The sequence below is a fragment of the Colias croceus genome, chromosome 22 (genome assembly GCF_905220415.1).
Source record: "Colias croceus chromosome 22, ilColCroc2.1".
In the NCBI taxonomy this organism is placed as follows: domain Eukaryota; kingdom Metazoa; phylum Arthropoda; class Insecta; order Lepidoptera; family Pieridae; genus Colias; species Colias croceus.
The window spans coordinates 6,971,977-6,988,257 of record NC_059558.1 but is presented as its reverse complement, the minus strand read 5'-3'; the positions used below and the strand labels follow the sequence as shown (position 1 = coordinate 6,988,257).

Here is a 16,281-nt window from a genome sequence, read left to right as displayed (position 1 = left end):
CCAAGTTTATGAAGAAATACAATTTTATTTTCCCACCAAAGTATAAATTCATCGCGCCAAAATAAACATCAGTATAGATGTCATGGCCGCAGACAGAACTATATCGGTATAGTCTGTAGTTCAATATCAAATGTGTTAAGTGGGTTATTTTAAAATGACTGTATCACTATGGACGAAGGAGAACTATAATATAACAATAATATAAATATAACTAAATAATTGTATTGTTCACGGTTCAGAAACCTATCAAATTGGTGAGAAGAGTACCTATGTGATATGAATTTAGAACCTAGATAAGCAGATTTTTAAGCTCATGTCACTAGCTACTATTTAGTATTCTGTGCTCACTGCTCATGTTACAATGTTTCCCTTATTTCAAGCGGACACTTTCTATCCTAGAGGTACTCTTACCTATAAATTAAACAATTTATTCGATACGGATATGAGTATAGTTATTTCTTGTACACAGATACATCATACAACATTTGTCGTCGAGATTTTTATTTGTGTTTATTAATATAATTTTTTTTTCTATTCTTTATAAATTTATATTTATAAAGCATTTGAATGCCATAAAAACCAAAAAATATAAATTTGTGTTTATTGATAGCTATCTCGTACCTACACAGATACAGCTTTTGACCACAAGATTTTTTCTTGCTTTTATTAATTACTAGCTGTCCCGCGCGGTTTTACCCCCGTGGCCTCACTCGTGTTGGTCGTAGCGTGATGATATAGCCTATAACCTTCCTCGATAAATGGGCTATCTAACACTGAAAGAATTTTTCAAATCGAACCAGTAGTTCCCGAGATTAGCGCGTTCAAACAAACAAACAAACAAACTCTTCAGCTTTATAATATTAGTATAGATGTGCTTGTTGCTTCGAAGTGAAGTCGAGTTTTTAGTTTTATTTCCTCGATTTAGCCATCTCGACTAGTAATTATCATCAAAGATTAGGAAATAAATTAGGAGACATGTTACCAGATCAAAATAAAACAAGGCATAATTCATCATGTGTTTATTGAAATTCACAATACGATAGAATAACTCCATGAAAATATGAATGAAGTAAAATATTAACAGTAGGTAAATAAAATTTGAAGCAATAACAATTCACTTATAATTATGATACTGTGGTGTTAACTTGAGAAGACATTTCATGTAATATAAAATTAACAATTTGTGCTTTACAACTCATTTGTTGTTTTTGTAACATCGTTATAAATTAGGAGAAATCAACTTATTTATAATAGTTTTTCTAAAAAGAATTATAACACATAGAAGCGCGAAGTTGAAATTTTTAAATTTTGTTCTAACCGTATTTTTTTTAAATAATTCGTTTTTCGGTTTCGTTTGAAGAAAATCGTTGAAGACTTTGAAATAACTTGATTTCTCCTGATTTATATATAAGTAGTAAATAAAAAATATTTTCATAAATTTCAACACTTAAACTATAGAAAATTGAACTCACGAATAATAATTGTATCTAGCCATAACAATATAAAACCATACTTTTGAAACATTTCTATGAATTACACACAAACATCGAAAGGCAAGAAATCACAATTATTTATGTGCGCTTATTTATATATAATATAGAATTTAATTAAATAAAATCTATTTTATTTATTTTAGGAGTAAATAATAATTGTGTAGGTATTTTATACAACCACAGATAATTAGTTATAATGCATCAATTTATTTTATTTAAAAAAGGAAATGTTTTACTTAGTTCTTTTTAAATTTATGTTTATGTAATAACGAAATTTCTTATTCAGATAAATACAAATGAATAATCGAAAAATGCATTTCATTACGAAATCCTAAAATCTTAGGACGTACACTTTTTTTATAATTTTAATGCTGGTAATTTATTTACGTTAGCAAAAGGAACTAACTGAAGTTTAAAATAAAATGATGTTACCTACATTTAATTTAGTTTCTAAAGTTTTATTGCCGCAATTAAAATTTTCGCAAGATAGCAACCACATAAAACGTTTTATGTAAGATTTTATTCTTCTGTGTCTGAATTCAATACAAAAGTTACATTTTTTAAACCTTAAAGGTTGCAGAAATCTTTTTTAAATTTTCTTTCAAATCTATTTTTAGTCTGTGGTTATATTGTTACAGGGAGGAAGTGATAAAATTATGAATACTTGAATGGTGTGAATAATACTGCAATGTCTAATCTAATTCCTAATTAACATTTGAAAATAACGTTTGGCACTTTGGTTTGAATATCTCACTTGATTTTTGAAGCAGGGTGTTAAAAATGAGATGTTCGGTAATATAAATATAAAAAAAAATCGTCGTAAATGACTCCAGAATATAATTAATATACAACGCAGATAACTTATTTTAAATGTAGATACATTAAAGGTGCCATTCACGTCAAGATCATCGAATATTATAACCGGAATATTACCAACGTAAAACTGGTAAAACTAACTTTGCTTTCAACATTTAACTTGTTTTCAAGGATTTTTTACATCCTTATTAACTATGATGATAAATAATAACTTAATCATTATTCATGCAATAATCTCAACCTGAATAGCCCATTGATATAACTTTCAACATGCCAAACATATTAAAATAACTAATTATATGAAATACAAAATTATATACCTAGCAAATAAATGATAATATTGTATCAATACATATTCCGCGTTAAAAACTTATAACTAACAATTTATGTCTATTGTTAAGGCTAAAAATGGCTTCTGGAAATTTCTAAAGATTCGCATTTTACTGACGCGTGATAGAAACATTATTTTACATAACAATAAAAATATTTCATATTTTCAATACTATTAAAATTGGTGTTATATAAGGTCTAAAAATTGAATTATTTATAAAATAGATGGTGCCAATGGAAGAATGATTTAAAATGTTAGTAATCTATTTATTGCTATTTACTTAAAATATTTAAATGTGACTAGAATTATTAAAGCACTATAAGTTCTAATTTAAATTCACTAATTAGTTAAAAACTTTTCAAGATATTTAAATCGCTATTGGTCGTTACTAATATTAATTTTTATCTAAGGATATTAGTCATTTTAACTAGAACCATGCAATTTTTTTTAACTCCATACCTAACTGTCATTAAACTACACGAAGTTAAAGCACAGAATCTAATTAAATAAAAATGTTAATATTGTCATTAATTTTGGTACAATCTATTTTCCAATTATGTAGGTCCTACTGTATTCAAGACCATGATTATAAATTTGAAACGAATAGCTTTCTATTTGAAGATGAAAGAAATTTATATCATAATTTTTGTTCTTTTATACCAATATAAGTAATATTTTGGACAATTTATACTGCCTAGGTATAAATCAACATAATATTTTAAGCACAGTTTTACCAAATTACCTACATGATGAGAATTTCGGACCAATAAATTGATTATTTATTGGTTAGAAATAAAAAATACGCAATAAACAACAAATTTGACGTAACAAAATAAACAAAACCCTTTTTAATTTCTATGTAACACTAATCTTAAATCCTTGCCTAAAAAGTACTTATAGTATGACAATAATGGTAATAATAATTGTTAAAACACTATTTATTACAAATTGAATTTAAGACACGCTATCTACTCAAAAAGAGCTATATTTTACATCTGTACACGTTTTTTAGAAATAACACTTTACCTTTTAAAAATTAAAATAACATAGGTACAGAATCTATCCAATTGGTTCCGTTAATCCAATACGATGCAGCCAAATTACCATTAATAATGTTAAATTTTAAACCAAACTAATTTGCAAAAATCAGCTTTTGTACGTTTCAACAGATATTTTTTATCGTAATCGATTACTATATCGTTTACTCATTATTAGCCGTAATCGATAACAATTAAAAAAAAATATACAAAGTTTAAACGTCTTGTGGTCTTACGTTCATGTCAAAATTCCCGCCAAATTAGTAGAGTAGTATTTTTTACATACGGCAATAATTATGAGCAAAGACTTTTCGACAGTCAGTGGCGTAATTTTTTTTTAGAATAATAAATAATAAAAAAACGAAATATTTTATATTTTAACACACCTCTTGTATTCTTTATTTCATGAACATTAACACTATATTACTCTAAAATCACAAAAATGATTGACTAAAGAACTATCAATTCCTTTATTAAATCACTAGATAGATTTATTGAATTTGCGAATATTTTACATGCGATAGATCAGACCTATCATTTTTAAATAATATTATGTTTTAATTATTTAAGATAAATAAAAAGAAAATCTTCAAAGATTTTAAAACGGTTAACTTGTGGCAATTATTTAACAAGAGAGAAATAATAATTAGAGAATCGAAAGTTGCTGTTAAAATTACTTTTCAAATGTTTAGAATTTTTTTACGGTTTCCAGTGACATTAAGAACGCATTATTTTTATTGGCTATTTATTTTTAAGATATTGTCACTCTAATTTAAACGCCAATAATAAATAATTTTTAATTTTAAGTGAAACATATTAGAGTTGTTGCCTAATTTTAATTGCATCTTAATCCGTTTAAAACTAGAGTACAACTTGGACTATGAAATTTTAAGTATTTTAACGACTTATCCTATTTAATTTGAGTTTTCGACTTATTTCGTAGCAGTCGTCTTCTAAAATAGACTTTTCAAACAATAGTTTAATTTTCATTAATTTTAATAGAAATACATATTTATTATTGTGGTAGCTATCAACATGGCTGACAATTCACATTTTAACGTCAATATCTATTAAATAAGATAACCATTCACACTCGAACACAATACGATTTTTTAATAACGCATTTACATTTAAAAATAAGTACTTTGACTCCCCTTTCACCTTTTAGAGAAAAAAAAAACGAAACAATCAGAAGAAAAGGTTTAATAACTAACTCGTTTAGTTACTAAAAATAATGGAAGCGGAGTCGTCCTTATTATTAATATTATTATGAACACCTTTATTAAAACCCCATATTTATAGCTACCACAATGAAAACATTGACGTACTATAACTAGACTTACAATCGCTCAAAAAACTCTGCCTAATTCACGCGCGGCAGAGTTTTGTTTCGGACATATTTTGAGCGTTATAATATGAGCATAATATAATTATTATGAGTTTGTTCATTGTACGTCAATGCCCTAAGATACTAAGATAATTAAATATCTTAATAAGGTATTTAAACAAAAATATAATTTTGCACGCAGAGGAAGAGAGGTTCACGAATCACGATTCACAAAATGGTCGCATCATATAAGTTGTCATCACAAGCACACTGATGCGGCCGCAGTCGAGGAGATATGGAAAAAATTGTACTACTGGTTCTTCGATATAGTCTTTATGCGATTACCTGAAAAAATAGAGGGATTAATAAAGGGCTACAAGTACAAATTATTTTGAAAGGGTATGTTTTGGAACTTCACAATAAGTAGAATGTAGAAGTCAATTTAAAATAGTGACCACCAATTACCACCTAGAAATTGATTATAACGTTTAAATATTACAAATAAACCATGTTTTATTGATCCAAATTAATATTTTGATATATATTAAGACTTTATTACACAAACACTAAAATGCAAGCAAAGATGAATATCTCTAGTATCAATTTTCAACGCAAAACTCTGCTTACGCGTCTATTAGGCAGAGTTTTCTAATAAGTGTTTAATTTAGATTTTGAACATTACTCTCACTTATAGACAATTAATTGCGACGACTGAGGTGTCTCTAAGACACAGAATTAATTCGCTTGCTCTGGCGGGATTACAGGTGGCCAAGGGGTCAGAAAACGTGGGTTCGAAACCCAGCTCTCGATTTTTGAAGTGAAACTTCTTTATCGGGGTTGGAAAAAAATTAAGTGTAACATTTTTTCGTTACGCGCCATTTTTTTCTTATCGTGATTCGACGTATTTCTGTAAATTTGCATATAGTAAAAAAATATTTTTTGAAAAATAAGGTCATAAACAAGTTTCATTTCTTACATGTGTACCCTCGTACACGCATACATTTTTATTTATTTTTTATTTATAGTTGTTTACGGTACCTTAAAGGGAAGTATGACACGGTTTTACGCTAAACCTCACCAAGAGTAGAGCTCCTCTTCCCCCCACGTGTCTCAGTCGAGGTTGCCGCCGTTCCTGAGGCCGGCCTTGCTCTCGGGCGGCACGAGCTTGCGGAAGCACTCGTCCAGGAACAAGGACATGCTGCGGTACACGTGCCGCCGGACCCCGGACAGGCTGTGGCCCTCGTCCGGGTAGATCTGGGGATAAATAAATGTTATTTTGTGTGTATTATATGTATATGTAATATTGGAGAATGGTCCGTTAGGAAAATAATAGAGAAGTATCGTGAATGTACGAGATTACATGGAGCTTTCGAGTTTCGATTGGGTACTAGAACTGTTCGTACTGGAACTAGCTATTCCCCGCGGTTTCACCCACAGTGCTCCGCTCCTGTTGATCTTAGCGTGATGATATATAACCTGCCTTCCTCGATAAACGAGCTATCTAACACCGAAATTTTTGTTTAAATTGGACCTGATATTAGCGCGTTCAAACAAACAAACTCTTCAGCTTTATAATATTAGTATAAATTTATTCGTAATCATACAGCATTACAGCAAATAACATATTGTCTTATCTTAATATATTGATACAGAATTATGAACCAATTAAAATTATAAAACAAGATACTTACTGCTAGATACTTTGAGTTAAATGAGTTATATTTTATCAGGAAGGAGTGAATTCCATATTATGGTGAATTATGTATATAATAAATGTAATATTGCAGAATGGTCTGTTAGGAAAATAATAGAAAACTATTGCAATAATATTAGTTGGAGCTTTAACTGTGTAACGTTTGGGAAAACGCATCGGAAAATGACAATAACTATTATCACTTTCCGATGCGTTTTCCATGGGAGCCTCTTCTAGATCTGTAGCTTAGAAAATATCATGAATAGATGAGATTTCATGAAATTCATGATCATTGATCTTGGCTAAGTTTCTTTTATTAGTAGATATATATTTTATAATGATTACCTACTACGTTAAGGCTATTATCATTTTAAACGCATTAAGATGTAAAGGACAGTTCGGATATTGTGACTATTATCGTAACCTTAAATCCTATAAAATATAATCTTTTTAAATGCCGAATTCAATAAACTGCTTGACACCTCTACCTAGAATAAAGTATTTTAGCCTACACTAACCTGCAGACGGAACATGGAGCCCTGGTCAGCCAGGGCTCTCGCGAGGGCCATGCTCTGCTGCAAGTGCACGGTATCATCAGCAGTGCCGTGCACGAGCAGCAGCATCTTGTCGCGCAGGGCCCGCGCCTGCTTGGTGACGTCAGCGTCCGCGTAGCCGCGGTAGTTGCCCGTCGCGTTCGGGAAGCCCATGTACCGCTCCGCGTACGCTGATGCTGTGTGATAACAATATTTTTGACGTGACAACGTCTTATAATTCGATAGAGCCGGCTGCACGCACGAAAAAACATGACTCATGCGGCGTTACCTCGCTCTGAGGCGTTCCGTAAGGCTTGAAGTGCAAGTGAGAGCGCGTCATTGAGTAAAGCGACGATTTTGGTATCTTTAAATCTTGTCAAAGAACTTTCATTTTTAACACGTGTGCTCTGCACACACGCTCTTTTTTACAATTTCGTCTGATATAATTCCTACGTGTAATTGCTCGTATAAAAATACATACGTACGCCAGCAACAATATTATACATGTTTGTGTGTTTATATACGTGAGTAAACAAGAGCGCGAAGTAAGTGATATGCACCTCATAGGTGCATGTTGCGTATGTTCGTGTGCGTGTATATGTATGTGTAAGAATGTTTGCGTGTAGGGCAGAATGTAAGTGCTCTGTGCTATTGCAAGTATATATTTGTGTCTGGCCATATAATATCTCTAGCCATGTGTGTGAAGTCCCGTGTCCCCTAGTGGGGTAAGGGGCAGATGTATTATGCATACATTTATTTCACTGATCGATTTTTAGGGACAAGTAGGTGATCAGCCTTCAGTGTCCTGCCAGACCGAGACATTTTTTTTTCTTCGTCTCTACCGGGAATCGAACCTAGTACCGGTTCTACGCTCACGCGTCAACCATTGTACCAAGGAGGCGGGAAGCGGTCTAGCCACGTGCACATGTATATATTGCAGTTTTTTTTTGTGTGGTGATTCTCAATGTTAGCCAGAAGGGCTACTTTTTTAACGCGGACGAGTGGGTGAACTGAAGGTTCACCCTGGTAGCGACATGCGGGTGGGCGTCCCCTTTTGACGGGGATCTCGAACCTCGGCTTGGGCTGTCGCTTGAGTGGAGGAGGGCGGAAGGGCCCTAATCGGACGGGATATATTGCAGTGTGACTGACCGTAGTACCGCCAGCGCACGATGGGCGCGACGGCGATGGCGCAGTGGAACACGTCGAGCGAGCTGGCGAGCGTCCACGAAGTGTATACATGTATGTGTGACTGACCGTAGTACCGCCAGCGCACGATGGGCGCGACGGCGATGGCGCAGTGGAACACGTCGAGCGAGCTGGCGAGCGTCCACGAAGTGTATACATGTATGTGTGACTGACCGTAGTACCGCCAGCGCACGATGGGCGCGACGGCGATGGCGCAGTGGAACACGTCGAGCGAGCTGGCGAGCGTCCACGAAGTGTATACATGTATGTGTGACTGACCGTAGTACCGCCAGCGCACGATGGGCGCGACGGCGATGGCGCAGTGGAACACGTCGAGCGAGCTGGCGAGCGTCCACGAAGTGTATACATGTATGTGTGACTGACCGTAGTACCGCCAGCGCACGATGGGCGCGACGGCGATGGCGCAGTGGAACACGTCGAGCGAGCTGGCGAGCGCGAGCGCGGCGAGGAACCCGCCGTGCGCCGCGCCCCACACCGCCACGCGCCGCGCGTCCACGAAGTGCAGCGACTCGCGGAGGTACCTGTGGGGAGCGTGCATACTAATTATTTATTTATTTCTTTCCAAAACATGGCCGGCTGCAGTGCTTCACCGATCATCAGTGCGTACTGCGTAGTGCAGTCGCGCTTGTCATATGTATGGAAATTCATAATAGCGTTCACAGCTAGCACTCACTCGGCCACCAGCCCGTACACTACACTATAGCCCACTCACTCGGCCACCAGCCGCACTACACAACTAGCACACTACGGCACTCACTCGGCCACCAGCCAGCACACTACACACTCACTCGGCCACCTCGAGCTGGTCGGCCAGCTCCACGGTCCCCAGGCGGCGGTGCAGCGCGTGGTGCGCCGCCAGCCCGCGCCCGCCCGCGCCGCGCGCGTCCACCGCCGCCACTATCGCCCCGCCGCTCGCCGCCGCACAGCCCCACTCCAGCGACCACTCGTCCGTCACCAGCTGCGTGCCGGGGACGCCGTGGCTGCAATCATAAATAACTTGCTATAGATAAAAATATCTTAATAAACCTAACCTAACATAGGGTGTAAAAAAATATATTACACCCTATGTTTGCTGTGCTCTACCATTACTACTGAATGAAATCCATTTGCAACTGAAACTAAAAAAAAACGATGTGTGGCACTCGGGGACTGCCGCGGTAAAGCTATTGCATGCTATGCCTTCAAGCCACACCTCCGCCCGTCGGAGTGGGGACCGTGAGGTTTTTTCGTTACGGAACTTCTCGATTCGATCCCCGCGCTCAAGGCCCACGATAGAAGCTATGCAATAGCTTAAAATTAATTTAACGGGTAATTAAGCGCATAATTTATAGGGCACAGAAAATAAAGCGGATAACTGGTAGGGCACCTTAGTAAAACGTACAATTTATAGGACACACATAAATAAAACAGTGCCCTGTCAATTACCTGACAGGGCACTGTTAATAAAAGGGAAAGATGACAAGGTGCAGATAATAAATGGGATAATTGGCAAGGCACAAACAATAAATGGGATAATTGACAAGGCAAAAACAATAAATGGGATAATTGGCAAGGCACAAACAATAAATGGAATAATTGACAAGGCACAAACAATAAATGGGATAATTGACAGAGTGCAGACATTAAAACGAATAATTCACAGAGCACTGATAACAAAACTGATAATTGACATAGCACAAAGAATAAAAGGGAAAACGAATTAAACCACAAAAAATAAGCCACAACAATTTAATCATGCTCACAGTTTGAATACTCACACTTTTAACACTAGCGGGTATTTAGTAACCTCATCTTCCCGTAGACCGGGCGGTAGGAGCAGCCGCACCCGAGCCGCGTGCCCGCTAGATAGCTGCACTGAGAACGTGCGTGGTGTTGGTAGGGCTATACCGGAGAGCTTTTCCTACAGGATATATTGTTCTTTTAGATATAAGAAAAGCAAATATATGAATGAATGAAAGCTTTATTGTACACACCAAAATAATGAAATAACATGAAGTAAAACATACATAAATTGCACAATAGGCGACCTTATGGCTACAGAGCCATCTCTTCCAGGTAACCCAACCAATGAAAACAGTAACAAAGAACAAGTGGGTGGTGCATACCAAAACAATATATATACAATAATATAATATATAATATATTATAATATAGTAATACCAAGAAAGTAAGAGTAAATAATATAGAGGGAATGCCTTGAGGTTTTGACGCATTGCTGGATAGTCTGTCCTGTGTGATAATAATTATCATGAAAAATTGTATATATGTACTTAAATTTTAACACAGTGTGTTTCGCAATTTTTCAAGCTTTAGATGAATTTTACGGAAGTCTTATTCTTTCGGATAAAAAAAATCAATACTTACCATTCCGAGTACATTTTCATCATAAAAATCAACGATTTACCTTAACAGAAGTATTATTCTCCAAATGCAGGATCAGTCTCGGTTCAGGCAGCGCAGTTTTATGCAAACTCGATATCGGTACTCCCGGACCCAGACATTCCAACACGAAGTACGCTGATGATGGACTGAAGTGAGCATCGTGGAATAGACATGGCAAGTTCTTTGGAATACCATCTGAGAAAAAGTAAAATTAATTTATAAGTAAGTAGATTTTTTTATTATTTGGGAAGAAGGAAATTCGACCACATGTAGAAAAAGAAAAAATAAAGTACACAGTATTAAAATTAAACAAATCCTAACAGCACGGTCAATCATAGAACACGGTTCATAATTATTGATAATCGTTGACTTTCAGTAGCCACACGTGAAAGCAGAAATTTGCAATAGCAGTAGTCAATTTAATATGTGTAATGTGTATTCCTCATTTTCTTGAAGAATTTCCTAGATTTTCTCGTAGTCAGTCTCATTCTTGTCTCCTTAGTTGGCAATACATAAGCTGACATAAGGTAAGGTAATATATTAATATTATAATTAAAAACCTAAAAATTAAAACCCCATTAAATTTTGAAATATTTCATAATATATTACCCATAGGTTTTTTCTTCTTCTTTTTGCTAGGTGTAGGAGATGTTGGTAACTCTTCGTCCGCGTCACTGTCCCATGAGCTGTATAGATACGACGCCAGGTTGCCGTAGTAGTCTAGGTTTATTGACGGTGAGGGCTAAGGGCGAAAATATGTCAATTATTTTATGAATTATTTAGTTGGATAGAAATTATACCATTTAACATTAATGGAATGCAAAGGTAGATCTTATAATCAGACATTTTTGTAATACGACAGTGAAAAATTCAATTCTTTTAAGTTAGTAGTGATTTTAAAATTCTTTTTCTGATTAAAGTTATTAAAATAAATAAATTATCAGAAGAAATAGAAGCAGTATAATTTATACGAATACCCAGATACTAAACACTACTATGTATATGTTTTTCTAGAAATAGAGCTTTCGCGGACTTATGTGCTCGAAAGTACACAGGCACTTGAATTACATCAACCGTATCGTCAATGATCTGTATTTAAACTAAACTTATGTATTAAAGCTAGATTACATACATGAGATATACAAGTGACGCAGTAAGGCAGTTTGTGCGGAGTTCCCGGACGGGGCGGTTCAGAGGAAACTCGATACAAGTGTTGCTGACCCGGCTTGCCTTCTGGTATACCTAGGTAGTAACTGTGGATGAAATATCGGGTATCAACATTTATTCATCATAGATAATAGCTTAGACTAGCAATTGATAAATTAAATGGATATCTATGATCTGACTTTCTAGGACCTAGACTATAATAAAGCTCTGTTATGTAAAGCAATGTATTTTAAATAGAATTGATTCGAGAGATCGAATCGAAAAAGATTAGGTAATAGTAAGTTTGGGTGACATTGAAAATCCAATTTCTTCGGTTTACTACATATCGTTTTGATGGAGCAGATGCATTTCATAATTCTTTAAGTTTATTTTGTAAATCTTTATTGGAAATTGAATTCTAAACCTTTTGGTTTTTTTTTACGCATTCATAACTACATAAAAGAAGCAATCAATGACAATATATTACAATTCTTTTATGAAAAAAAAAAATGTGCTAATATCGATCGCTTTTTGCAGTTATATTTTTAATAACAACAAACAAATATAAACAATACAACTTACACATGCTGATTAACATGGTCCCACGCCAACAGTCTGACGACATCAAAGCTGCCATGCGTGAGGGGCAAAGCCCTGGGCCCGTGCGCGTTGTGCTCCGAGCGCACCACGTGGCGGAAGAGCCCCGCGGGACCGTCCCGTACGGGGGCCAGCGTGACTAGCGCTCCGCCCCCCGCTGACCACAGGGGCGCGGGGGCGGATTCCACCCAGCTCTCTGAGCCGGATGATATCCTGTATACCTAAAGGAGAATTATGTTTCCTTTGAGCTTTCGCTATAGTATATATAGTAAGGATCGAGTTTCTTGTTGATTCTTCTCAGTTGAAGCAACAGATGAGTTGGTGTAGTTTAAAGAATGACAATTTATAAACTTATACATGAATATTTTTTGAAGTTATACTTCTTTTGGCGCGATGGAGAAAATGATGAGAGTGAATTTTTACGATGCTCGCGCCCACCTACACCTAAATTTAACAGCATGAAGTTAGTTCCAGGTGGTATGAAAATTGATAATTATGTTCAAGTTGTATATTCTAGTATTTTTTTTCCATACGCCAAATAAGTATAACTTCTAACGCGTGTACATTTGTACACACATTCTTTTTTTAGTTTCAGTTGCAAATGGATTTCCTTCTCAGTAGTAATGGTAGAGCAGAGCAAACATAGGGTGTAACGTTGTATTTTTATCTATAACAAGTTGGTAAGCGGATCTCGTATTTTAATTTTTTCAGAATGGTAAGTTACTTTTGCTATAGTTTAGTTATATTTAAATAATTGATATATCATTATTAATCAATCTCGTCTTACCTCCTGACAGTACCACATAGGACTCTTGCAAACAGACACTACAGACAGGTTCTGTAGTCTAGTCAACCAGACCACACACACTTCAGTGAGCGACACCCACTGCGCACTTGTGAAATAATAGTCACTGAAAATAAGATTTACATCATTATGGATACTTTTTTTGTGTGTATAAAGTTTACAAAAGTAATCAATTTGCTCCCAGAAATCTCAACATTTCCAGAACTTTTACATTTCACGCAAAATGTATCGAATACATTACGGAAAATCATAGATCCGATAATAATAGGGTCTCTGTTACGGCTCGTTAACTTAAGTTATGGACGTTTAAGGTCAATGGAGGGTTTTTATAAAATATCGAAATATTGTAAGCGTTATGGGACAATTGATTTTTATTGACTACATTTTTCTTGAAGATTTGGATAGCGATTCCAGTCGCTTAGAGGAATAACCTCTAGATTAAAGTGTGTTTGAAACCGTCCTCTTTGAATTATGCATAGAATATTATAGTATTAATATCAGTAGAATTATTTACCGAAAAATACATTGACCATTAGTTTAATAGTGACTATAATATGAGAACCATGTTTTATAAAGTAACTACTTGTACTTATAACTTAATTGTAATTAGTGAAGACCAATATTGAACAGAAAATTTGAGTAACTCTTTATTTTTAAACCAAACAAATTACTTTTGTCCAGAAAAACCGAGAACAATTTCATCTAACAGCGCACCGCAAAAATCCACACATTAATATTGTTGCCAGATGCGTATGTCCGCAGTTTTAAAACATTTGCGGTCAGAACACAACAAAGTTAAAACCCTGTTTTCGATGTTATTTGCAGAGCCTGGGATTAAACGCACCTCCGAGGCATTCCCTTTGTTACGAATTACTTTATTTGCGTTTAAGAGCACCCTTAACTTGTAAAGCTATTGTGTTGCAAGGGAATTACCAGATTGTAGTAGAAAAATATGTTTTTTACGTGAGTAATGTTATTATGTTATTTGGTTAAGGTTGGGATAATAGTTTACGTAATATTTTAATTAACATAGTAAGAAATTATTCGTCTTAGTATTGCATAATATAAAAGACGGTAGGGTTACCATTATTTTTAGTTTTATAGCAGTAATTTTTCCAGTGAGGGACAGTGATGGCGCTACACGACTTATACAGCTATTTCATTTTACCAAACAGGAAATAATACTGCTTGCTACACCGAGCAGGTTATAGTACGGGGACAGAACAAATAAATAACAAGTATGAAACTGTGTTTTAATGAAAACTCACCCTTCCTCAAGAATAGCTTTCGGCGGGGACAGATGTCTCGTCCGTATGTGTTTCGGGTCCGCAATATCTGCCACTGTGAGCTTCACAACCGGGTTATTGGTCCCAGGCTTTGGATACCTTACACTTCTGATCTCCGGGTACGTCTGTGGGAAAGTAACAGCAAAATTTAATAAAAATGTCAATAATCTTATATATAAAAATGAATCGCAAAATGTGTTGGTAAGCGCATAGCTCGAGAACGGCTGAACCGATTTCGATAATTCTTTTTTTATTATATTCCTTGAAGTACGAGGATGGATCTATGTAGAGAAAACGTAAACATGTACCACGGGCGAAGCCGGGGCGGACCGCTAGTATTAGATAAAACTCTACATTTGTAAAAATCGTGAAAATGCCAAGAATTATTGTGACTCTGAATGCCTAGATTAGTCCTACTAATATTATAAATGCGAAAGTTTGTGAGGATGTGTGTGTGTGTTATTATTCTTACACGCAAATACTACTGAACCGATTGTAATGAAATTAAGCACACATATAGAGGGTAACTTGGATTAACGCATAGAATAGATTTTATCCCGTTAATCCCACGGGAACGGGAACTATGCGGGTTTTTCTTTGAAAACGCGGGCGAAGCCGCGGGCGGAAAGCTAGTCTTATATATAAAAATGAATCGCAAAATGTGTTGGTAAGCGCATAACTCGAGAACGGCTGAACCAATTTCGATAATTCTTTTTTTATTATATTCGTTGAAGTACGAGGATGGTTCTTATGTAGAGAAAACGTAAATATGTACCACGGGCGAAGCCGGGGCGGACCGCTAGTGTCGAATAAAAAGTTCATCACGCAAGGAATAACTTTAAAATTATTACAGAATAGAATTTAGAAAAGATTAGAATATTCTTTAATTAAGAAATTATTCTGAATTGATTAATATTTGTCTTGAACATTACACAGGTCCTCTTCCATACTACATCATTACTATTTTCTACATCCAGATACCCTAGTAGCGAAGAAACTTGCAGAAGGTAGTCAATAAGTAAAGGTATGATGAGGAATTTGAACCATAAGTACCATTTCTATAGCCGTCGTTTTACTAAGGGAATTATAACTCAATGTCAGCTATTTAAAGTTGCATTTACCTTGGCAGGATCATCAGTGTCCAACGCTGATCCATACCAAGCATACTTCTGCTCATGCACCAAAGAGTCGTTGAACGTCGCGTATAGCACCATGTGACCGTCAGCTGACATCCATAATGCTGAGCGGGATTTGAGGATCTCCTCTGAAAATATAAGCATATCTATACATCTAATAATAGTTAAAAGATGAAGAGTTTGTTAGTTTGTATGTGCAGTTTGTAGTTTTCTAGGAACTATTGGATCGATTTCAAAAAATATTTCATAGTCAGATATGATGCCTAAGTACTTTAAATAGGCTTGTATATGTATCACGGGTGAAGCTTATTAATCTTAAACATAGTTTGAAACTACCTAAACAGAGCCTATTTATTGAACAACGCCTGAATAGCGGTCTTCATGAAGATATTCATTTAGAACGTCAGATATTTTTACAACTTTAATATAAAAAATAAAAACTGATAAAAACTAAAAATTTCCTTTGAAACTTAATATTGTTGTACCTACATGT

General features: G+C 35.4%; 1 protein-coding gene across 1 annotated transcript in view; it reads right to left on the bottom strand.

Moving 5' to 3' along the window:
• Positions 1 to 4,885: 4,885 nt before the first annotated feature.
• LOC123701627 (inactive dipeptidyl peptidase 10) overlaps positions 4,886 to 16,281 on the bottom strand; it is a 129,588-nt gene continuing 118,192 nt past the window's right edge. The window contains exons 7-19 of the mRNA XM_045649112.1: positions 15,774 to 15,916; positions 14,635 to 14,777; positions 13,349 to 13,472; positions 12,547 to 12,782; positions 11,951 to 12,071; positions 11,428 to 11,560; positions 10,841 to 11,013; positions 10,194 to 10,336; positions 9,225 to 9,416; positions 8,800 to 8,957; positions 7,216 to 7,427; positions 6,083 to 6,258; positions 4,886 to 5,349 (exon numbers count right to left, since the gene is read on the bottom strand). Of these exons, the coding sequence (XP_045505068.1) occupies positions 6,115 to 6,258; positions 7,216 to 7,427; positions 8,800 to 8,957; positions 9,225 to 9,416; positions 10,194 to 10,336; positions 10,841 to 11,013; positions 11,428 to 11,560; positions 11,951 to 12,071; positions 12,547 to 12,782; positions 13,349 to 13,472; positions 14,635 to 14,777; positions 15,774 to 15,916 (1,922 nt within the window). The 3' untranslated portion in view covers positions 4,886 to 5,349; positions 6,083 to 6,114. The remainder of the gene's footprint in view (positions 5,350 to 6,082; positions 6,259 to 7,215; positions 7,428 to 8,799; positions 8,958 to 9,224; positions 9,417 to 10,193; positions 10,337 to 10,840; positions 11,014 to 11,427; positions 11,561 to 11,950; positions 12,072 to 12,546; positions 12,783 to 13,348; positions 13,473 to 14,634; positions 14,778 to 15,773; positions 15,917 to 16,281) is intronic.